General features: G+C 49.8%; 1 protein-coding gene across 2 annotated transcripts in view; it reads left to right on the top strand.

Moving 5' to 3' along the window:
- The first annotated feature begins 6484 nt into the window (after positions 1-6484).
- PRTFDC1 (phosphoribosyl transferase domain containing 1) overlaps positions 6485-22862 on the top strand; it is a 54322-nt gene continuing 37944 nt past the window's right edge. For both annotated transcript variants that reach the window (XM_068145750.1, XM_068145749.1), the window contains exons 1-3: positions 6485-6559; positions 9162-9268; positions 9926-10109. In XM_068145750.1, coding sequence (XP_068001851.1) covers positions 6500-6559; positions 9162-9268; positions 9926-10109 — 351 coding nt within the window. In that variant the 5' untranslated portion in view covers positions 6485-6499. The remainder of the gene's footprint in view (positions 6560-9161; positions 9269-9925; positions 10110-22862) is intronic.

Here is a 22862-nt window from a genome sequence, read left to right as displayed (position 1 = left end):
TTAGACTTCTGCTTATGGAACAAAAATGCACTGAAAAGAGAGACAGAAGGCTAACATTCCTCCCCTTTAACTCTCACTGGGGAGTCTGACTAAATAAATTCACAGAATCCAAAGAATGTAACTCTGTATTTGTATGTTCAGGAAATGACAATACTGGAAGGTGTAAAATGAATCAGCTGATGTGTACCATGAGTGTAGCTACAGCCAAAACTAAACTTTATTGTTGGTTCATAAAAGGTAATAAATAGTAACAGAAACAAGTCTGCCCACAGGCTAAAAACTAGCATTACCAGTTGAAATGCTCTCTAAATTCACTGGTAATCAGTGAAATCATGAGAAAGCAAATCCTTAAAATGCTCCTGGTAATTGCTAATTACCAAAGTGCTGGTTTTAAGTGGTCTGTGTTCAACTGGACAGCCATCAGAAAACACAGGCAGAAGAGGGGATGAATGCTCTCCACGTCGGTAAGAGTCATGCTGCTGGGAATAGTTCCTGTTGGAAGTTATGCATGGTAAAACTCTGTATCTATTTTTTAAAAATAGCAGCATGAAATTATGATAAATATCTCACTGGCTGCTCTTCAGCATGAGACTATTTATATCCAGGAAGGAAGGGATCAGATACGGCATCGTCACACACAGGGAGCTCCTGATCGTATGGCTCCGATAGAGCTGCCTCCAGCAAGCAGCAGGTCTGACAGCAGCATATGGGCTCCATGTGGCTGCTCTCAAAGCAGAGTGGTTTCTCGGGCTCTGCATGTGTTCCTGTGGACTCAGACTGGGGCACTTCCTCAAAACCTTACTGGCAGAGGCCTAAACTCATTCCCCTCATGAGACAGTAAGGGCAAAATTCTGTGGGAGAAATTCCTCCCCAGTTTCGTTGTCCTTAGTCTTTGCAGGTGAGTGCTGGTGGAGGAGGGCCTGTGCTGGCCCTTTGTAAGTTCTGTGAGAAGCTGGCATCACAAACTGCTTTCTGCTGTCTCTGCCCCAGAGCTAAAATCCAGTCCTTTGGCTGGCACGCCTTGCAGGGAAAACAACATCTCTAACCATTTCAGCCCTGATGAAGGCAAACAGCTCTCAGATAAGAAAATTTCACATGTATGCAGATTGCTGGGAGGCTAGATAAATACTGGTCCTAGTCAACACTTTCATCCTCAGCTTTATGATGCTTATAATATTAACAATGTAATGACAGGAGAGGCAGGTTGCAATACCTATTATTTAGGTTGGCTGACACTTCCCATAGGCAAGCAGGCCAGCTGCTGAGCCCTGATCATCCAGCCCAGCAACCAGAAGTGGTTGGAGCCTGACCAGGCTAAGGAGGACTGGCCACTTCTCCCCAGGAGTGGACCTCTGAGGTAGTGATGTGTGCTTGGCTGCTGAATGCCTAGCTTCTGTCTTTATTTTCCCTTTCCATTCTCAGTCTTGCTCCAGCTCCTTTTTGTTCTGCACTGTTCTGTAAACAAAATATGAGTAAATTCAGGCTAAATCCTCCAGGCTAAGCAGTGGTGTTATGGTAGGAATCCAGGCTGAGCTGAGCTTCATGTTTGTGGTGTTTTCTTTACTGTTTAAAGGGTGCTGAATTCCACTTCACCCAGTTATAAAGAACATTCTTTGCCCCCCCCCCCCCAGACTGTACCTCCAGCAAACAGTTGTAGATGGAGCAGCCAAAGGCAAATGGTAGACTACATTCGTGTCAGCTGCTCTTGTTGATGTTGCCATGAAGACAAACTTGTGTTCAGCCACCACACTGTTAATTCCTTACTCCATCCCTGACTCTACAGCATGGAGACATTCACACAAACATGCAAACATTGCAATAACTTCATCTTCAAATCCTTCCTCGAATATTCTTTGCAATGGTGCCCACCAAAAATTCAACAACAGCTGAGCTGCTGACGAGCTGAGATCAGGGCCTGTCTCCCTGAACGGTGCAGTGGCACCACAGCCGGCTGCTTCTGGTCTGAGGCTTAGGTTATAAGTTATCTCTCATGTGGATCATCTTTTTCTCTCTTTGCTCAGTGTCTGACACAATCAAATTCTTGTCTGCAAGTGGAGCTCCTACGTGCTCCTAATAATAATAAACAGGATCATCTGGGAATGACTGAAGAGCAGGCAATAGAGGGAAGGGATTCGAGCTGTGTACAGAAAGGATCTGTGTTCCAAGAACCCTCGTGTCATTGGCTTCAGCAACTGAAAGTAGGAGTTGAAGGAAGAGAGAGGAGATTTAGAGCACTTAAGTTATTCCCTGGAGCATTATGATTTATTCATGTCTTTGTCACAGAATGTGTTTGTAATGCAGTGGTGAATGGCTCCTACCTGGCTTTGTCACTGGGAGCCATGAGTACTGCATTTCTCATTTTGGGGGTTCCTGACTCCTGCAAACCTCCTGAGCCCATATGTGTTAAACACAGGATAGCGTGCCTTAAGTTGGAAGCTCCGCTTTGACCCTAGGCAGCACTAAGACATCAGTTTGAAAGCTATTGTCTCAGACTGATCACTTGAAGTTAACAAAACTAAACTAATTCTTCTTTTCCTCTCACTGGGAGAGGGTCCCTGTCGGGGAAATTCAGGTGGCTCAAACCTCTAACTCCCAGAGCCTCTGTGAAGATAGACAAGTACCTTTAGAACTGCTCCCACATTGCTTTGAGGGCCTCTAAAGCTAAGGCAGCAAGGCAATAATTCTCTCTTCAGAGGGAAGATATTCAGTGGTGTTCAACTTGTGGCCCCAACCACTGCACAATGAGGAAGGAGCCAGGTTTTGCTCTGTCTTTCACACAGTAAAATGAGCTCCAGGTCTAAGCCCAGCATCCCAGCGCCCTCAGGGAGCAGGTGTTCTGTGCAGCCACACGGCTCAGGGGTTGGCCAGGCCGTGACCAGGCAGACACAGGAGAACTTGCTGGGCCAGGTTCTGCTTTTCAGCACACTTGTGCTGCTGCACTGCTTGTTCTAGGCAAGCTGTGAAGTATACAGAATTGCATCAAAGACCCAAACCCAAACCACCACCATGGCTTCTCATTTACTTTTTAAAGCAAAGATCTTGGTTTGCAGATTTCCCTCAATTTGCTGTAGTTTATTAAAGGAAAAAAAAGGCACAGAAAGCAAAGGGGGGAAAAGGAAAAAAGTGAACAAGCTCCTTTGAAAAGAAAACAAAGCCTCCCAGCTCAACTCATTACCTGGGTGTGACCCACTATATATTTACAGTTCCCTGAGTAGTTTTCATGGCCGTGTGTGAGGAATTTGTCACAGGACATGGTGGGAGCAGCATTTCTTGAGCATAATGCTTGATCCTTCCAACACCAGCCCTGCTCCAGAGCTGCTGTGGGGAAATATTTGCATAATATGATGAGGGAAATCAAGTTTGTTCTGGTATTAAAGGAGAAGAGGAAATTTTTGTTTGCACTGACTTCAGATATGAAGAGCTATGTATTAATAACATGAACCTGAAAAGCAGGAAGAGTATCTTCAGGAGCCAGGAAATTGCCAAGTGAAGCTCTTGCTGCTCTGCTCTGGCACAGTGAGATTAATAACAAACAAAAACGTAGGTTTGTATTAAAGATGTTTATCACAGACCAAGTAAGTCCAAGCCCAGAATTCTGTCAAGCAGTGACTCAAACTGATCTAAAGGTCATTGTAAAAAGGCCAGGCTATATCTTGAACGGCAGCTTCTAGCCATTTTACCAATTCACAGATTGTATCAGGTGGAAGGGACCCTCAAAGGGCATCTTGTCCAACAGAGCCAGGTCTCTCTTGTGCTGGTGGTCCCACAGCTGGACACAGCCCTGCAGGTGAGGTCTCGGCAGAGCAGAGCAGAGGGGCAGGATCCCCTCTCCATCTCTGGCCATCTTTCTTTTGATGCAGCCCAGGCTGCCCCTGGCCTTCTGGGCTGCCAAGTGCCCATTGCTGGCTCATGTTCAGCTTCCCATCCACCAGTACCCCCAAGTCCTTTTCTGCAGGGCCGCTCTCAATTTCATCATTCCCCAGCCTGGATTGGCAGTGAGGATTGCCTCAGCCTAGGTGCAGGACTTTCCATTTTGCCTCATGGAACCTCATGAGATTTTCTTGATACTGAGCTTATCATAATTAACTTTCAAAGCCTAGGCCAGTCTTGTAGACCCAGTACAGCTTTCCTGTGACAGCTAAATGCCCTGAGCTTCCCCTGTGGATCCTAGAGGCTACAAGTGCTTTAAAGCTGAACTTCCAGTTCTTCAAGATGCTAATTCTGCTCAACTGGAAGGTGTGCAGGAGCCAGGGCCCAGCTTGCAGCACCACCCCCAGCACCTCCTGTAGCGCAGTAGTCACAAAGTTGCTGCCATTCATCATAGTGCTACCAGCCCTACCTAACTGGGCAGCTTTCCCTACAGCCTCCCTAGGTGCCTAGGTGGAGGAGAGTGGCTTGAAATAGGTTCATGTTCTCCCAGGTGTCTGGAACACAGTCTGGCAAATAAGTTCTGCTGCTCAGGGGCTGCAGCAGCTGCACTATGGACCAAGGAACTGCCTCGGGTTGTGCACAAGGACTAAACATTCTAGAGTATATTAAAACTGGATATGAAAGCAATTTAGAACTGGTTTCTGCATGCCCTGAGGCACTGTACATGCTTTGGGGTATAGCATTCCCTTCATGATCATTTTACCCCCAAATGTCCTTCTCTGCAAGAAGCTGGGGGGCTGCTTGCCTTGTAAGCACTGAGAAATGCAGGTTTGTGCCTGATAAAGGTTGTTTAAAGAGTGCTGCTGCTCACAGAACAGCTGCAGCAACAGGCAGAACCAGAATCAGAGCTCTTACTTCATCCCCTCATGGACAAGCTTCTACCTAGGTAAGCCATCTTCTGGGCTTGGGTGAAAGATTCTGGGTTTTCATGCTTTTCTTGTCTGTTTTTGGTGTTTATGTATTAAACTGATGGTGGAAATGCTTGTTAGAACTTCTTCGGGGAATGCATAATCGAGTGGCAAAGACTGCCAGGTAAGTCCGTGCTAGTGTTTGTCTTGGACTACGCTCTTGATAGATCTCTGCTCCCAACCTTCTGTTTTCAGTATTTTTTCACAGTAGAGTTGTGAAAGAGTGGATACTACACGTGCTGCTTCCATCAGTGGCAGGGCAAGGGAGGAAAAGATCTGTAAGTGAAAGGAGAACGTTTGTTGTGTGACATAAACACAAGGGTTTGGATGCAAGTCTGAACTCTGCTTTGTGTCGCCACGTGTTGCCTCTTCCATCTGCTGCTTTATGTCTTTTGGCTGTGTCCAGACCTACCCAGGCCTACTTGTTAGTATGATCTACTCTGTTTTCTTTGTTCTTTCCCCCTTTGATCGTTTCCCATGGTTGTCTATCTAAAACTGTTTATTCTTTTCCTCCTATTTTTAGTTCATGAACAAACAGCTAAACAAAGATAATAGAAACATTCTTCAGAATACTTTTTTTTCCCCCTCTGACACCATGTCTGAAATAATCATACATTGGCCCTAATTAAAAAAGGGTTTGAAACCTCACTGTACACTTACTCATTCCACACCGGTTCACACCGTACAAACCCCGTGTCAGCGCTGAGCACATGCAGCTCCCCAGCGAAGTCCCTGGCGGCTTCACTCCCACCATGCACAAAGAGCCTCATGAAGTCTGTGGCTTTGCAGAGCCATGGGTTTGTCTCATTTGCAACAAACACTAAACCACATGGACTACATTTGTATTACAATGGGGAAAGTTACAGGGGGAAGAGCGACTTTGTGGATGGGACCAGCGGCTGTTGATAGCCGCACGGCCATTGAAACTGCACTGCAGCCAAACCGACCCAGGGTTTGCTTTGCATACTTTTATTTATTGTCACGAAGACACGACCCTCAAAGGGCATCTTCTCCAACTCCCTGTTCAGTCTGGAGAGAATGCCCCAGGGAAACCTGCTTGTGGCCTTCCGGTACCTGAAGGGGCTACAAGGAAGCTGGGTGCCAGGTAGCGATGGGACTGAGCGGAACAGCGCAAAGCTGCCCCATGGCTTCGCGCACAGCTCAGCCTGCGCCGGGCACTCTCCGTTTCCTTTCCTTTTGGGAGCCTCTGCGACCGAGCCTGCCCTGTGACGGCGTGAGGAAAGCCGATGAGCGCCTGTGCCGCGAGCCCCGGGCACTGCTGCCCGGGGCCTGCCCTCAAACACAGGAGCGCACCCGCAGCCCCGGGCCTGCCGCTCGGTCCCCGCGCGCTCGGTCCCCGCGCGCTCGGTCCCCGCGCGCTCGGTCCCCGCGCGCTCGGTCCCCGCGCGCTCGGTCCCCGCGCGCTCGGTCCCCGCGCGCTCGGTCCCCGCGCGCTCGGTCCCCGCGCGCTCGGTCCCCGCGCGCTCGGTCCCCGCGCGCTCGGTCCCCGCGCGCTCGGTCCCCGCGCGCTCGGTCCCCGCGCGCTCGGTCCCCGCGCCGGCTGCCGCGGCCCGGCAGGGCGCAGCTGTGGGCAGGGCGCAGCTGTGGGCACGGCGCGAGCGCCCCGCCCCGGCGCAGCGGCTCGGGCGGGCCGCAGGAAGATGGCCGGGGGAGGCGGCAGCGCGGCGGCGGCGCCGAGCGGCGGAGCCCGCGGCCTTGTGGTAAATGCGAAGCGTCGCCCGGCCCGCTCCGGCCGCTCGCCCCCGCGGTGCCCCCGCGGCCCCTGGTACCCCCCGCGGCCCCTGGTACCCCCGCGGCCCCTGCCGCTCTCGCTGCGCCGCTGCTCTATGCGAGGGGTCCCCGCGACTGCCCTGCCCTGCCCTGCCCTGCCCTGCCCAGCCGGGCGTCGGCGCAGCTCCGCTCCCTGCCCTCCGCCGGTCCCCTGCCAGGCCGCCCCGGCCGGCCCCCGGGCCCCGTCCCCTCGCTGTGCCTCTCTTCACGGCCTGAGGAGGGGGCGGCGGCCGTGCCGGCCCGCGGGAGGTGCGCGTGGGGGTGCCCGGGCTGCGGCGGGCGCTCGGCGCTGAGCCGTGCGGCTGTGCTGCTCCCCGGGCTGCCGCAGCAGCCCAGGACAGCCTCCCCGCGGCTCCCGGCGTGCCTGGCTCGCCGCGAAGCTCAGAGGCCTCTGAAGGATGCCCGAGGGCTCCGGGGCTGCCCTGTGCCCTTCCGCGGTGGGAGAGAGCCCCGGCTTGGGCAGTGTGCCTCGTCAGCGCCCGCGGGGCCGCCGTGTGCCGAAGGAGGGAGGCGCCGCTCGTGCGCTGACCCTGCCCTGCCCTGCCCTGCCCTGCCCTGCCCTGCCCTGCCCTGCCCTGCCCTGCCCTGCCCTGCCCTGCCCTGCCCTGCCCGTGCTCACTTCGCAGAGCTGCAGCGCAGCTGCCCAGGTGGGGGCCCAGAGCCGGGGGCTTGGTGCGGGCAGCGATTCCCCTGTCCCTGCCAGTGTCCCCTCACGCCCCTTCCAAACTACTGTGTTTCAGCTCTGTCTGAAACCACTGTGCAGCTGCCACCTCTCCGGGGCTCAAGCTGCATGAGGGGTTTGGGTGGGAGATAGAAGAAACTTCTTCCTGAAAGGATTCTCAACCACTGGAACAGGCTGCCCAGGGAGCTGGTTGGGTCCCCATCCCGGGAGGTGGTGAGGAGGCAGAGGTGTGGTGCTGAGGGCTGTAGTTTAGCAGCAGCCGTGGCAGGGTTAGAGGATGATTGGACTGGGTGAGCTGAAAGGGCTTTTCCAACCGGCCTGCTTCTGTGACGTTTTTGAGGTGCATGGCTGTGTGTAGCACCACAGCCAGGTGAGGCTAGGCAAAGGATGAATGCTCATAACCATGTTTTACTGTACTAATTAATTGCTTCTGCTTGCTACTGGAGCTGGGGCTGCTTAGTTTGAAAGAGAGGAGGCTGAGGGGAGACCTCATTGCTCTCTACAGCTACTGGAAAGGAGGCTGTGGAGAAGCTGCTGCTGGTCTCTTCTCACAGGTAATTAGTGGTAGAACAAGAGGGAGCAGCCTCAAGCTGCCAGGGGGTAGCTGTAGACTGGACATTAGGAACAACTTTTTCCCAGCAGGAGTGGTCAGGCCCTGGAACATGCTGCCCAGGGAGGTGGTGGAGTCACCAACCCTGGATGTGTTTAAAGGTGGTTTAGATGTGGTGCTTGAGGCTATGGTTTAGGGGTGACCCTTGCAGAGTATGGTGCTGGGTTGGACTTGGTGATCCTGAGGGTCTTTTCCAACCTGAATGCTTCTGTGGTTCGGTGCTGTGGATATTTTTTGGTGTTGAAAACCTATACAAATGTACAGTTACTTCAAATTGTCCTAGAGCAGAACACTCTGAATAGCTTCAGGGAATTTCTAAGCCTTTATTTTGGGGGAAATGCCTGTTTAAGAGGAAGAGGACTGTAGCTAGGCTTTATTGTGCTAGAATAATGAGAGAAAGCAGAAAGTACACTTGAATCGAATGCTTGTTGTCCAGTGTGCACCTGTAAATGAGAGCTTCTCCATTCCTGCAAAGCAATGCAGTTTATGTTCTTAGATTCAAGAGCACCAGAAGGATAGATAAGAAAATCAACATCTCATCCTGATCCTGTTTCCTGAGGGCCATATTGTAACCCCAGCAAAAGCCACTGGTCCCTTCCGAAGCAGTTTCCATCTGTTTAGTTTGATCTTTTGCATCATACCAGAAACATGCAACGAGCAGAGTGCCTGAGCAAGCACTACTGGGAAGGCTTCTTAGTGGGTGGTGTAGTGCAATTTAAAGCACTCTCTGAAATGGTTTCAATTGCTGTTACTTTTGAAGGAAACCATGCCAGACCGGCCCCTGCTGCAGAATGTTTGCAAAGTGTCAGCCAGCCCTACCTACTGAAAGGCAGATGGGAAAATGAGCTTCCCAGGCCTTCTGCAGCAGTGTTCTGGGAGCTGGGTTTGCTTCTAGTGACAGACCTCGCCAGGGAGGTTATTTATAATCTGTTTCTATGGAAATGAAGAACAGCACTAAGTAACTTTTCTTTCTTCTTTTGTGTAGCTTCAAGGCTTGTGTAAGTGAGGGGGAAAAGCTTTCACTGAGTGCAGGGATCTCCAAGTCATGCTCTGGATGGGCAGTGGCAGCTACCAGCAAATGACTGCTGCAGGTGAAATAATTACTAGGAAAAACAAGCCAGTAAATGAGAATGAAAGAGGAAGTCTTGGGATTAAGCCAGGCAACAGAGTGTGCTACAGCACTGCCTCCCTACCTGTTCTGTGTTGTGAGGTGTTCCTAATGGTGCTGTTTGCTGTGCAGATTTCTGACAACTGGCCTGGATACAGCCTGGATTTGTTCACTTACCCCCAGCACTACTACGGGGATCTGGAGTACGTGCTCATCCCCCACGGCATCATTGTTGACAGGTATGTGCAGGGTGAGTGGGGCTGAGTCCCCTCTGTGGCCAGGCTGATTCCTTTTCAGCCACAGGCAGCCTGGGTGCACCATTTTGTCCTGGAGTAGTGCCTTAGCCATTGCAAAGATGTTTTTTATTTGTTTAACCTGGGAAGGAAACAAATGCTTGCAGGTTAGGAAATGCCAGGCTTGCAGCTGCCTTTGCACCTCATTTGTCTGATTTCTTTCACCTAGTTGCTGATTTGGGCATTGATAAGGTTCCCACAAAAAAAGGGAGTGGAATCACCTAGTGAAATTGGCACTGGGATGTAAATTGCAAGAGAGCTGAACTGGGGGTGAAAGGGCAAGTAGAAGGCTCTGGATACAGTACCACTTGGATGTCCCACTTGCTCTCTGACCATCCTGGGGTTTTGCTGCAAACAGCATTAAAAAAACTACCTCCAGTTATGTAAGACTCTGTCAGCTCTCTGCTGCAAGTTACCAGTCCCAGTGAACCTCCTGATTCCCAGCTGCACCACTGACTTCTGCCATTCAGCACAGCTGCTCCTCCCCAGCCCTGTTCTCCAGACCCTTCAGCAGCTTTGTTGCCCTTCTCTGGGCACAGTCCAGCCCCTCAGTGTCCCTCTTGGAGTTACTTCATCCTTTGTCATGCTTTTGTCTTCCCCCAGGACAGAACGGCTGGCCAAAGATATCGTGCAAGACATTGGAGACAATGACATTGTGGTTCTCTGTGTCCTCAAAGGTGGCTACAAGTTCTGTGCTGACCTCGTGGAGCACATCAAAAATCTCAGCAGAAATTCAGAGAGGTTCATCTCCATGAAAGTGGAGTTTGTTAGACTGAAAAGTTACCATGTAAGTCCCCACCTCATTTCCGTGGGTTCCAGTCCCCTGTGCAGAGTGAATGCTGAATTCTATCCATGGATTTCCCCCTTCAGATTCCAAGAAAAACAGTGTGAAGAGTATTTTTGTTTGAAGCACCTGTGAGGTCTTTCATCCAGAATCTTTGCTCATGTCTCTGTATGCTGTGGACAGTGTGGATGAGGGGAGGCAGCATCCTCCAGCTGCATTTTGTTAGGAATTTAGTCTGCCTTCACCTTTGGTTGAGTCGAGTTTTCATCCTGTAAATGTCCTCACGTTCTCAGAGCCCTCAACACTACTGTCAGGCTTGCTGCATGCTGCTTCATTTTCCACCTTCATGTAGTTTGGCATAACTGCAAGGTGACAAATCTGTGTCTTATGGCAAACATTCAGTGCTATGGCAATGAGCTGCTCCCTGCTTTGCAGCATGCAGCTTGCACGGAGCGGTGTATGCCACGGGTTGATAGGTGTCTAGTAAGAGAAAACTGACCCAAACCCAGTGCTGAGCAAGACTTCCTGTTAGCTGCAGAGGAAATGGTGCTGTGATTTGTTGCAGTGAGGCCCTGCCAGAGAGACAAGTGCCCTTTTTTAGGATGCAGGGTTACAGTTTCTTTTTGCAGAAGCTCTGCATTCACATTCCACCTCAGAGAGCACATTCCATGGGAAGGGAGAATTTCTGGAAGTGAGTTGTCCTGGAACTGTCTGAGGAAGTACACTAAATAAATGCAGTGATAATACAGTTTCTCTCTGAGCACAAATGCAGCTTGCTGAGCCCAGTGTTTCCCACAGCAGCTCTGTGTCCTTCCCTCAGACAGGAGCTGATGTGTTGGCATTTTGCTTTGCCCCCATGGTAATGACAGCACCTCAGTGATTCTGCAGGGTAAACTGGGGTTTCTTTTGCACTTGGCATGTGGGCAATGCACATTTCCTATTGGGTTGTCTCTTCACAGAATCACAGAACATTAGGGATTGGAAGGGGCCTCTGGAGATCATTCAGTCCAGTCCCCTGCCGGAGCAGGTTGCACAGGAACACATCCAGGCAGGTTGCGCAAGTCTTCAGAGCAGGAGGCTCCACAGCCTCTCTGGGCAGCTTCCTCCAGGGCTCTGCCATCCTTCACCTCTGGAGTTACTGTTGTGTCCTGTCACGCTGCAGGCTTTACAGAGTGTGCCCTTGCCCACACAGCCATGCTCAGGGCACTTGAGGGACTTGCTGTAACTAGTGTGAGTGACTCTTTACCCTGGCCATATATGAGACTCCCAAATTCCCCCCCTCAGTTCATTCTGTGATAACTTACCTCTCACAGTCTGTTACACTTTACCCAGGGGCAAGTCATTACAATTTTAGAGCTAAGACTCTACAGGAAGCCTTGGAGCATTGCCACCTCTGCTGCTTTGCTTCCCTTTGCCTTTTCTGTTCTGCTCCCTAATAGTACTTACTACTTCTCTCTGGTTTTATCCCCTTTTCATTTTATTGACACTGTTCTCCTCACATTATTGATCCTGCTTCCTTTTGCTAACTGTTCTCTGTTTCTCTCTTAAAGGCTGTCCTGCTGCTCTCAATATACTTCCTTCAGCTATGTCTCCCTTTTCCCCTCCAGCTATATAAATCCAACAACTAATTTCAGCTCAGACTCGTGGGATTTCTGAATTGTCTCGTTCCAGCTTCAGTGCTGAAAGGTCAGTGGACACTCAGAGCTTGCAGTTTACAGTGGCATTTCTTGGGTTTAGATGTGTAGCAAGCCAGATCTTGGCCTCAGTGAAAGGAGATCTTAGCTGCCAAGTGCCAGTGGAGAATGTCCTACTTGGATGTCTGGCACAGGGCTGTGCTTACAGGCAAAGGAGGTTGCAAGTATGACCAGCTTTACATGGCCCTTTCTTTTGCCAGCCTGACATCATATTCCAGAATGTAGAGGCTTAATTAGTGTGTGATGATCTGCTTTCACATTAGGTAGCTGGGACTTGGGCAGGGAACTGCTCTGTTAAAGACTTCTCCATACAAATGAACTGATGGGGTTTGTTGGTTTTTGAGCATAGTACATTTAGATTCTCTGAATGTTGCCTCTGGCTGCCTGTGCTTCCATCATCAGGTTGGGCTCAGCTGGTTTGCAAGGCACTGACAGATATGCCTAAGCCTAGTCATTGCAGTGAGAAAGTTCCCTGGGTTTTGGAGGTGGTGTCTTGTTTCACTGTCTCAGATTGCCATGGCAGGTGACTGGGCTTGGTGTGCGCACAGGCAGCAGGGGAAAGAACACTGGGGTTTTATTTTGAGAGGACATCTCCACCTTGAGCACAGATTGTCACACAATATTGATCTCTGTTCCACATAGTGTCTGAATTGCAGACTCTAGAAGTGCTCTTCTCATCTTGGAATGTCAGGAGCATAGTGCTGCAAGTCATGCTGAAAATGAACTTCAAAGGAGCGTTGCTGGCTACTTGGAGGAGTCTCCTAGAGGCTCTGTCCATTCTTCTGATTCTTTAAAATGAGGACATTATTTTATGTGGCTTCCAGAACATAACTAATGAAAGAAATGTGACCTCTGAATTCTAATCCATGAGTAATGGTTGCATTGAAGCCTGCTCACAAACATATCCATTGATGTGATCTGTTTCCTCTTTGGCCTCCAGTTGTTTGAAATATATTTACAACTGTTGGCTATTAATCTTGGTATCAACAGGACCCTTAGTGCTGCAGAGCTCTGCAAACAAGCAACAAAACAAGCATTGTTCAGCAGCAATCTGAATGTTTTTGCTATATGAAGCCATCTCAGTAAATAGTTTTGCTAAATCTCTCTGCTGTAGGAGTAAGGAAACAGAGGGATTTTGTAAGCAGTAAGTTGGAAGCTGGGTGGTAAATGCAGCAAAACATGTCAGTCTTCTGCAGTGCAGCTTTGTTCCCCACACACCATTGCTGAATATTTACATCTTCAAACCCACAGCAGCATGGGGCATCAGGCTGTCAGCAGAGGGGAGAGTGGGGTGAAATGTGCATCCCTGTTCTTCTTCAGTATCATTTTACTCTCTGCATCTTGCTTGGTTTTGAAGAGCAGTGTGAGCTCCACATCTGGAGATGTGGTATAATCATCACCCTAAAAAGCAAGCAGCTCCAAAGGGTTTCATTAGCTTAACAGCAGAAGAGCAACAGCTAAGGGTATTGCTCCCATTTGGTGATTCATACCGACTCCCAGACTCTACACCAGTGTTGCACTGACTGCTGGCCTCCATGCCCACGTGTCATGACAACAGAGTTTGTGATCTCCTGACAAAAATGTGCAGCCTGAGCTGGAGAATCCACTTCAGCTTTTGTCCTTGCCGGTTTTCTCCTGGGCAGGTTGTGGGTTTGCTTTGTTTTGCTTCGTGCACACGCCTGGGCTGATAACTGTGTCTTCTCCTTGGTGCTGAGTAGCCATCAAAGAGTTGCAAATTGGACATTTCCTCCACAGCAGCTCCCAGTGTCAGGGGGACAGATTTTAGCTGTGTTGCTGTCCTGAGGAAATGTGTTCCAGTGACTGGAGACAGTGTTGCCAAATTGCTGTCTCCTGGGCAAGAGGAAGATGAAACCTGGGACTAGAAATCTACCCCGGGCTTGCTAGAGGGCTTTCCTCTCTGTGTCCCACAATATCCAGGAGGGCAGTCCTTGAGAGCAGGACAGAAAAGAGCAGTAGGGTGAGGAGAAGCCTGAGGAGGAGCTCAAGCAGCAGGCTCCCATTGTCTCAACCTTTCCCTTTTACACTGAGTGTGGTGCTGAGGGTCTGGGGCACACCTGTGGCCAATTCAGTTCAGCTGTCCTGGCTGACTCAGAGCTGCTGCTGACCTGCAGCCTGTGGCTGGCCTGGTGCTCTGGCCCAGCAAAACCAGGACACAACCCTGATTATTTCTGGAAGCCACCCACTTTCTGTAGTGTTCTCAGGCAAAGGGGAGAAGGCTGCACCATATGTAATAAAATGTGACCTTAAAATTCAGTGTTTTGGAGCTTCTCAGGTCTGACAGAGGCAGATGCTCTCCTTCCTAGACATCTATAGCTTCCATTTAACATGATGGCAGAGTTGTGAGGTATGAGAGCTTAAATTCATCACTTGCTCAGGGCTGTCTTGCCTGTAAGGAGGAAGAAAGTGTTTCTGATTTGAGTTATTTCAATTAAAACATGCAGTGTTTCCCTGCTGGACACCTCTGAAGGGCTTGGAGCATTACTAATGATGTAAGTAGGCATCAGCCTGTGGGCACAGCTCAGGAAAGGCCATCACAAGCCTGTCACACAGTCGGTCTAGCAAGTTCATCTTAATGGAAAACTTACTCAGGGATGATCCCTGTAGCTCTGTGCATCAGATAACACACCTACACACCGTTTAAATTTGTTAGCACCATCTGAGTCCCTACTGATGTAGGGTTTTTAGTATGAGTAAGTGTTTCAGTGACTCACTGGGGAAGGGAACAGCTCAGCCGGGGGAGAGCTGAGTAGGAAGTGGCCTGATTGCCATAGGGACAGAAGGAGAACAGCTGTGGCCATGAAGGCAGAGTGCTGCTGAGCTGTGCTGCAGCTCCAGCAACACCAAAATACTCTTTGAAGGCCTCTCTGGGACACAGCAAAGCCAGGAATTTCATGTCTTGTCAGGGCACTTTTCAGCTGGGTGTGTTGTCCCCTGCTTAGGTGTCACCTTCCTTCCTAGTGACTTCTGAGTTTTACTGTGGAGCTCTTTCTCTAACTGGAAAGGATGTGGCAGTTTGCTTGTCTTGTGGGTGATCCTCTGCTCTCCTGGACTTAGATCTGCTGCAGGCTCCACAGGAGGCATTTTCTAATCGTCCTGGAGAAGTTTGTCTCCCTGGGGGTCACATTTTTCTGACAAGCTGTAATGTTTGGTTTTGAAAAGTGTTTTCCACTTTGCAATAACTGTTGAGGCTTGGTGTATGCCACAGAGGTGCAGCTCCCATCTAGAAATGGAGCTGGAAATGTGAAGTTAGTTTCTCTTGGCTTGTTTATTTTTTTCAGGGTGCTTTCTTTGGGGGGGTTGAATCTTTGGTATGCTTAAGCAAGCCGGGTGTCTGGAACATCTTAGCATGCTCAGTTTGAGAACAGATCCAAAGCATCAAGGGATTCTATTAGAAGCATTCTTTTCAAAGAGTTAGGTTGTGAGGTTGCCCTGGATACAGTGTTTGTTGTAATGCAGTTGTTTGTTACAGAGCCTGGAAAGTGGAACTTTAGTCTTACTAAAGTACAGTTTCCTATTCCACCAAAACCCCAGCAAGCCACTGCTGGATGATGACATCTGCAGCAGTACTGTATGTCATCATCAGGAGAGACTTTAGGCTGTGTTCTCAGTCTGCCTCACAGAGCCTTACATGTTAAATATGTCCAGAACACAGCAGTGTGCTGGGGTGGCCAAGAAGGCCAACAGCATCCTGGCCTGGACCAGCAACAGTGTGACCAGCACTGGCCCCAGCACTGGTGAGGCCACACCTTGAGCACTGGGTTCACCTTTGGGTCTGTCACACCAAGAAGGACATGGAGGTGCTGGAGTGTGTCCAGAGAGGGACAACAAAGCTGGTGAAGGGTCTGGAGAACAGGGCTGGTGAGGAGCAGCTGAGGGTTGTTTAGTCTGGAGAAAAGGAGGCTGAGGAGAGACCTTCTGGCTCTCTCCAGCTCCCTGACAGAAGGATGTAGCAGAGTGGCTGTTGGTCTCTTCTCGCTAGTAACAAGTGCTAAAATGAGAGGAAATGTCCTCAAGTTGCCCCAGGGGAGGCTTAGGTTGGAGATTAGAAGAAACTTCTTGACTGTAAGGGCTCTCAGCTGCTGGCACAGGCTGCCCAGGGAGGTTGTTGAATGTCCATCACTGGAGGTGTTGCAAAGAGGCAGAGACATGGTGCTGAGGAATGTGGCCTAGCTCCAGCCTTGCTGGAGTTAGATTGTGGTTGGACTCAATGATTCTAAAGTTCTTTCCACCCAAAGTGATTCTGTGATTCTCTACTGGTTGCTGCTCCTGTTGTGCAGCTCTGATCAGACCAGTCTGAGAGTGCCATGCCATGTGCTCTGCAAAGATCACCCCTTACTTAGGAGGGTGCTAATAACAGCAGGCAGGGGGTGTGTGGTTTGTAGTAAGATCTGAAATGGAGCAAAATGAATTAAAAGAAGCCACAGGGTTCTAATGTTCCCAAGGAATCCTGTGACTCCTTTTCCCTGGCATCTCCTCATGCTCCTTCATAAAGCAGATCCTGGCCTGTGCAGGGTGCCTGCAGTGCCACCCTGCAGTGCCACCCTCCAGCGCCGCCGGCAGACCTCCAGCTGAAAGGTTACTTTAAAAGAGCATAGCAGTGACAGGAGTGCTGTGTTCCTGCAGTGCCCCTCTGCCTGACAAGTGCAAAATGCTCTTCCCTCCTCATTTCAGACAAGTTTGAATATTTAAGCAGAGGAAGCATAGTGTAAAACAAGCTTGCAGGGAAACTCACAAAGGACATGTGCTGGCAGAGGCTTCCAGGTTGTCCCTGGCCAGGGGACTAAAGGCCGTGGTAATAAAGTGAGCAGCACTGAATTGTAAGTCTCAGTGACACACAAGGCTCCAGACTGCTGGGAGGGACTAAACATCTGAGGGTTTCATCAGTCTCATCCTCTGTGAGTTTGCTCCCACCCATCTCTGTCTTCTCAGCCTGTGGCTTCTTGACAGATCTGAAGATCCACAGAATGCGTCGGGTTGGAAGGAACCCTCGAAGGTCATCATCTCCAACCTCCTGCAGTCAGCAGGGACATTTCCAGCTAGGTCAGACTGCCCAGGGCCACATCAAGTCTCATCTTGGATGTGTCCATGGATAGGGCCTCAGCCATATCCTTGGGCAGCCTGTTCCAGTATCTCACCAACCTCACTCTAAAGAACTTCCTCCTGATGTCCAACCTAACTATGCCCTGTTCCAGCTTCAAACCATTGCCCTTTGTCCTATCACTGCATTCCCTTTTAAGCAGGCCTTTGCCCCCTTCCCCCCCTTTTCTCCTACCTTTCCTTATCACCACATCCTAGGAACTGCTGATAGTCAGGGTCAGAAGGTGAGTACTTGGTGCTTAGCTTGGAGAAAGTAGTTTCCTCTGGTGCTTGCAGAGCCCCCTCGAAGGACAGCCTCATACTATGGAGCTACAACTCCACTCTACAGTTTTTCACAAGGATAACTTACTTTTGTTCATTGCTTTACCAGAACAAGCAAAAGGCTGAGTCCCTGGTACCTCTGGATCTAGTATTGGCACAAAGGGCTGGGAAATGGGAGTTGTAGTTCTGCTGCTGTGATATCCATGCATTTAAGGCTAAACAAAACTGGAGTGAAAGGCAGGTGCTCCAGTTAACAGGGATCTGAGCCCAAGCTGACTTTGTCCTGCTTGAGTCCAGTGTAGCTGCCCATAGCTTGATGTCCTTCATGGTTGTTGCATTACCCTGGCACAGTAACAGGACAAAGCTGTTCCCTGTATTCTTGGGCTTGTGGTGGCCTGCTGAGGGAGAAGAGAAGCCCAGGTCTTCTGCTCCAAGATCATGGGCTTGTATGCATTATCACAAAAGGTGGACAGCCTTTGCAGTGCCTCCTGGCAGTGCAGAGTGAGCACCTGGGTAGGGTATGGCAGTTGTAGGAAGCTTCTCAAGCTGCTCTTTTGCCTGCAAGTTTGAAGCTTGATTTGCCCTCCTGTCTCTGGAGCCTGCAGGCTGAGCCTCACTTTCTGTGGCTGAGCAGTCCCCTGGAACTGTTTGTGCCTTTGCTCATCCTGGAATGCACACAGATTTTACTTCTGTTTCAAACATTATTGTACAGCAAACAAGGATCCTTCAGCCTGCAGAGATCTGAGCACTCATTGTGCTTGGGATTTATATGCTGTGCAAACCATTGGCATCACAGCTTCTTGATTTCAGTTCCTGTTGATCTTCTGAAGTGCTGTTTGTGCTGTGTGGTTCTAGGTGGTGCTGCAATCCTGCTGCCCTCTTCTTAAACAAAACAACCTATTGAACCTGAACCAAACAAGCAGAGAAACCTTAGCTCCTAAACCAGAAAGGAAAAGGTGAAACATTTTATTGTCCATAATCCTTGTTAGCCAAGGTCTAAATCCTGCTGCAGTTTACAACCCTTTGGCCCTTTCCCTGCAGAGCTGCTTCATGTTTGTGCCAATAAAACTGAAATCCTATCTCTGCTTTGAGATTCTTAAGGCCATTTTTACCTGCAGTAAAACTCCAGGGGTAGATCATCTGTGCAGTCCTGGTTCCAGCAAACTCCCTTTGTTTGAAAAATGCTTGTGAGATCTTTATTCTGTACATCTACAGAGCTTACTAAGTGGTTGAAACAGAGTGCTGAGCACATGCCTCCTGCACAATGGAAGAGAGTAAAGAAGTTACAGCTTTTAGCAGTCACCCCTAGCAAATCTGTTGTTAGCTGCAGGCATGACCTGCATTAGCCTGTGTTAACTCCATTCATATCGTGTGTGAGTTCACCTTTGTCGATGTCTGAGAGATGTCTTGGCCAGGATGGGAAAAGCTTCAGTGGCAGTTCATGCTTCATGGGGGACTGGAGAGTCTCCATGGAAGCAGCTCCTGTAGCGCATGAACTTTCTAGTATCTGTTTCAAGATCTCAGAATCACAGAACACCTCAAGGATCACTGAGTCCAACCATTCCCTAACTCTGCCAAGTCCAGTGCTAGACCATGTCCCTCAGCACCCCATCTCTGTGGTGTTTAAACACCTGCAGGGCTGGGGATTCAACCACCTCCCTAGGGAACCTGTTCCAGTGGCTGAGAACCTTTTCAGGGAAGAAAAATCTTTACTTTCTTCAGGTTAAGTAGAGAGGAGGCATGCCATTAGGGTGCACAAGAAATGACTGAATGCCTGGACAGCTGACTGTAAACAGTTCAGGTGATTAAGGACTTGCTGCTGCTGTGAGAGCTGCTGAAGCTGAATGAGCTGCCTTGCTTTTGCAGTTGGGAAGAGACATAGAGGTGTTAGCACAGGCCAGCTGATAAGGAGTACCTCACTGGCTGTAAATCCACTGTTTGTCCTCCTCTGTCCAGAGCCAACTTCCTTATTGCAGGGCTCTGGCCTTCCCTGGGACTGGATAGACTAGCCTGCCTTTGAAGCACTTCCAGACCTGTGTGATGGAGCTGCTGGCTAAGGAATAACAACAATGCAGGAAAAAGAATAAAAAGCAAGCAAAAACTTCAGATTAGTTCTATTGCAGGGCTAATCATGGAGAAGTAAGGTATGTCTTAGACTGGAATAACTAGAGCTCTGACAGACCTACAGCAGTGTCAAGTTCACTATTGCAGTGGGTCCAGAAGAGAGCCACAAAAATAACCAGGGGGCTGGAGCAGCTCTGCCATGGCAACAGGCTGAGGGAGCTGGGGGTGTTCAGCCTGGAGAAGAGAAGGTTCCAGGGAGACCTAATAGCAGCCTGCCAGGACCTGAAGGGGCTATGAGAAGGATGGAGAGAGACTGTTTGCAAGGGCCTGCAGGGACAGGACAAGGGGCAATGGCTTCAGACTAGAGAAGGGCAGATTTAGGTTGGATGTTAGAAACAGGTTGTGCACCATGAGGGTGGTGGAACACTGCAACAGGTTGCTGAGGGAGGTGGCTGAGGTCCCATCCCTGGAGATGTTCAAGGTGAGGCTGGACAGGGCTCTGGGCAACCTGATCTACTTAGGGATGTCCCTGCTGACTGCAGGGGGCTTGGGCTGGATGGCCTTTGGAGGTCCCTTCCAACCCAGATGATGCTGTGACTCTATGATTCTATCCTGGCAGTAGCAGCAGGGCAGATCTGGGTGCAGCACAGTCAGCGGTGTGGTTTCCAAGCAGCTCAAGGAGGCAGCTGTGAAGCTACCAGAGACACAAAGCCATGAGTGCTTCAGTGCCCTTGTAGGAGAGGGATGTTCTGGCAGCAGGTGTGTGCCACTTTGCTGTTTGATTTCCAGTTGGTTCAGCATTGTGAGCTTTGTTTGCAAGGTATTCAAGGCAGCTCCCACAAATAGATCAGTGACCTGGCACTTACTTGTTCTGCACGTGGGTGTGCCCCAGAGCTTGCAGACTGCCTTTGGTATACATCTGGTTCTGAGGAAGGGAAGGCATGCTTTCCATGGCTTTCCTGGGAATGGTAGGGGTTGGAAGGGACTCTTGAATACCCTCAGCTCCAACCTCCCTGCCAGAGTAGGATCACAGAGAGCAGGTCACACGGAGCACATCCAGATGGGCCTTGCAAGTCTCCACAGATGGAGACGGGCAGCCTCTGCCGGTGCTCTGCCACCCTCAGACTAAAGAAGTTCCTCCTCATATTTAAAGGGAACTGCCTGTGTTCAAGCTCATGCCCATTACCTCTTGCCTGTCACTGGGGACCACTCAGAAGAGCCTGGCCCCATCTGCCTGGCACCCACCCCTTAGATACTTGTCAGCATTGATCAGATCCCACTCAGCCTCCTCTCCAGGCTAACCAGCCCCAGCTCTCTGAGCCTTTCCTCGTATGAGAGGTGTTCCTCTCCCCTGTTAATCACCCCCTGTAATGTCTCTGTAAAATAATTGCAAAGACTGCTTGCTAATAATTCTTCATGACCTAAGCTGGAAGAAATACTAGATTGGTTGTATCTTGAAATCTCTCCTCAAATACATCTCACCCAGATGGAAATCTGACCCTGGAGTGAACATGCAAGCAAATGATCCTGGAGCGGTGCCAGGAGGAGTTGTGTCGAACGTCTGCCTGAGCCAGAGCCTGGCTGGATGGTTTGGGAGGTTACTCATGGAAAATAGGCAAGGTTGTTGCTTTTTATGTGCCTCTGCTAAATGTGATTGAAAATAATTTCTTTCTGAGTGCTCAGTGAGGCTTTTAGGAAGAAAATTTTGATCTCATCTCTGACGCTGGAATTGTTTTCCAGCCAGCATCAGATTGGTCACAGTTAGATGCCTGGATGTAAGGTGCTTGCTGTAGACTTCCCCTGTGGTGACAGGGATGATTGATGTGATCTGCCTTGTTTTCTCCACTGATCATGGAGTCCAGGATGCATAGATACAGGTGTCCTAACTTTCAGATGCCCACTAACCTTGTCTTTAATGAAGACATTTCAACTCATGGGTCACCCAGTGGGAACAGAGCCAGCATGGATCACATGCAGCTAATAACAGTCTGAATGACAGTCTTAAGGCAAAACCATAACAGAAACAAAAAGGTGAGGCCAAAATGAATGTGGAGACTGAAGTCTGCTCTTTTTTAGTGGACATGTTGCACTAACCCTGTTCCTGAAGTGGTGCTTGACTCTTGCTCTTTAGACTCTGCCTATTGTGGGTACAAGTCAGGAACTTCACAGTAGTAATTCTGTCCTAACCATTTCACCTAGTGATAGGGAAGGATAAGGGAAGCTTTAGAGATGTTCTGTATTCAAGGGCTTGAGTCCCCAAGGGACAACTGAAAGTGATGGTCTGACACTTGTTTGTGGTGATTCTGCCCCTCTCCTCTGCTCTGCTGGGACCCCCCACCTGCAGCACTGCATCCAGTTCTGAGGCCCCCAACACAGGGAGGACATAGAACTGCTGGAGCAGGTCCAGAGAAGGCCACAAAGAGGATCAGAGGTCTGGAGAAGCTCTCCTACAAGGACAGGCTGAGAAAGTTGGGGCTGTTCAGTCTGGAGAAGAGAAGGCTCTGGGGGTACCTTATAGCTGCCTTCCAGTAGCTGAAGCAGGCCCACAAGAAAGCTGGGGAGGGCCTTTTTACAAGGGCTTGTAGTGATAGGATGAGAGGGATTGGATTGAAGCTCGAGGAGGGTAGATTTAGAGTGGAGATGAGGAAGAAGTTCTTTAGAGTGAGAGTGGGGAGACACTGGCACAGGTTGCCCAGGGAGGTTGTGGCTGCCCCTCCTTGGAGGTGTTCAAGGCCAGGCTGGATTAAGTGCTGAGCAACCTGGGCTGGTGAGAGGTGTCCCTGCCCATCCAAACCACTCTCTGAAAACCCTCCTGTAAATCCCAGCTGTAGGCAATGGGCTGATGGTGCAGGGTGAGCTGTCCTCACAGCATCCTTAGGCTGGGGGAGCTGCTGCATCACCCCCGTGGCAGGAAGCAAAGCAGAACAGGGCCTGGTCCTTCCTTCTTAAGAGTTTTGCCAGCCAGTTTGGGGTGAAAAAGGTGATCACATTCTGGGGGGAAGAAATTCCATCTGAACTCTGCAGACTATAGACACCTGCTGTGTGACAATGGCCTGGTGTCCACAGCTCATCATTTAGTTCTGCATCTAAACTGTTAGGGGAGAGCTCCTTTTTTTTATCTGGCCATGATTAAAGACTCTTTGTTTCACTGAGGCCAGTAATAATGCACTCCAGATTCTGTTTCTGTGCAGGAGTAACAGATGGTCACAGTTTGGTGCAGTTTTCAGATGAGCAATGCTGTTTATAATATATTTCCCTGAGACCACCCAACTCATTTCACTTGTACCTTGAACTGTGTCCAAGTGTGGATCCCAGGAGGTGTAAAAGAGATGTGATAATTCTGTGCCCCACCCAGTTTAAAAGACATGACTTGGTATAGATGGAATTTAAATATCTATACTTCTAATTAATACAGAAAGTCAACATTTTGTCTGTGAAAAATGGAGGTGGAAGCAGCAAGATTCCTGCTTTGGTTCCTCAAGTATTCCTAGGATCTGAGGATGCCTATTGGCAAGGCCTGAATGAAGGAAAAAATTACCAACTGGGGGTGAACAGCTCCAAAAGCACAGCACAGCAACTAAAAGCACAGAAATGGAGAGTTGTCCTGGGAAATGCAGAT

The sequence above is a fragment of the Melanerpes formicivorus genome, unplaced genomic scaffold (genome assembly GCF_026170545.1).
Source record: "Melanerpes formicivorus ecotype bairdi unplaced genomic scaffold, bMelFor1.0.p_v2 SCAF_13, whole genome shotgun sequence".
NCBI classification, from domain to species: domain Eukaryota; kingdom Metazoa; phylum Chordata; class Aves; order Piciformes; family Picidae; genus Melanerpes; species Melanerpes formicivorus.
Note: the sequence above shows the minus strand (reverse complement) of the source record. Positions and strands in the feature narration are given on the sequence as shown.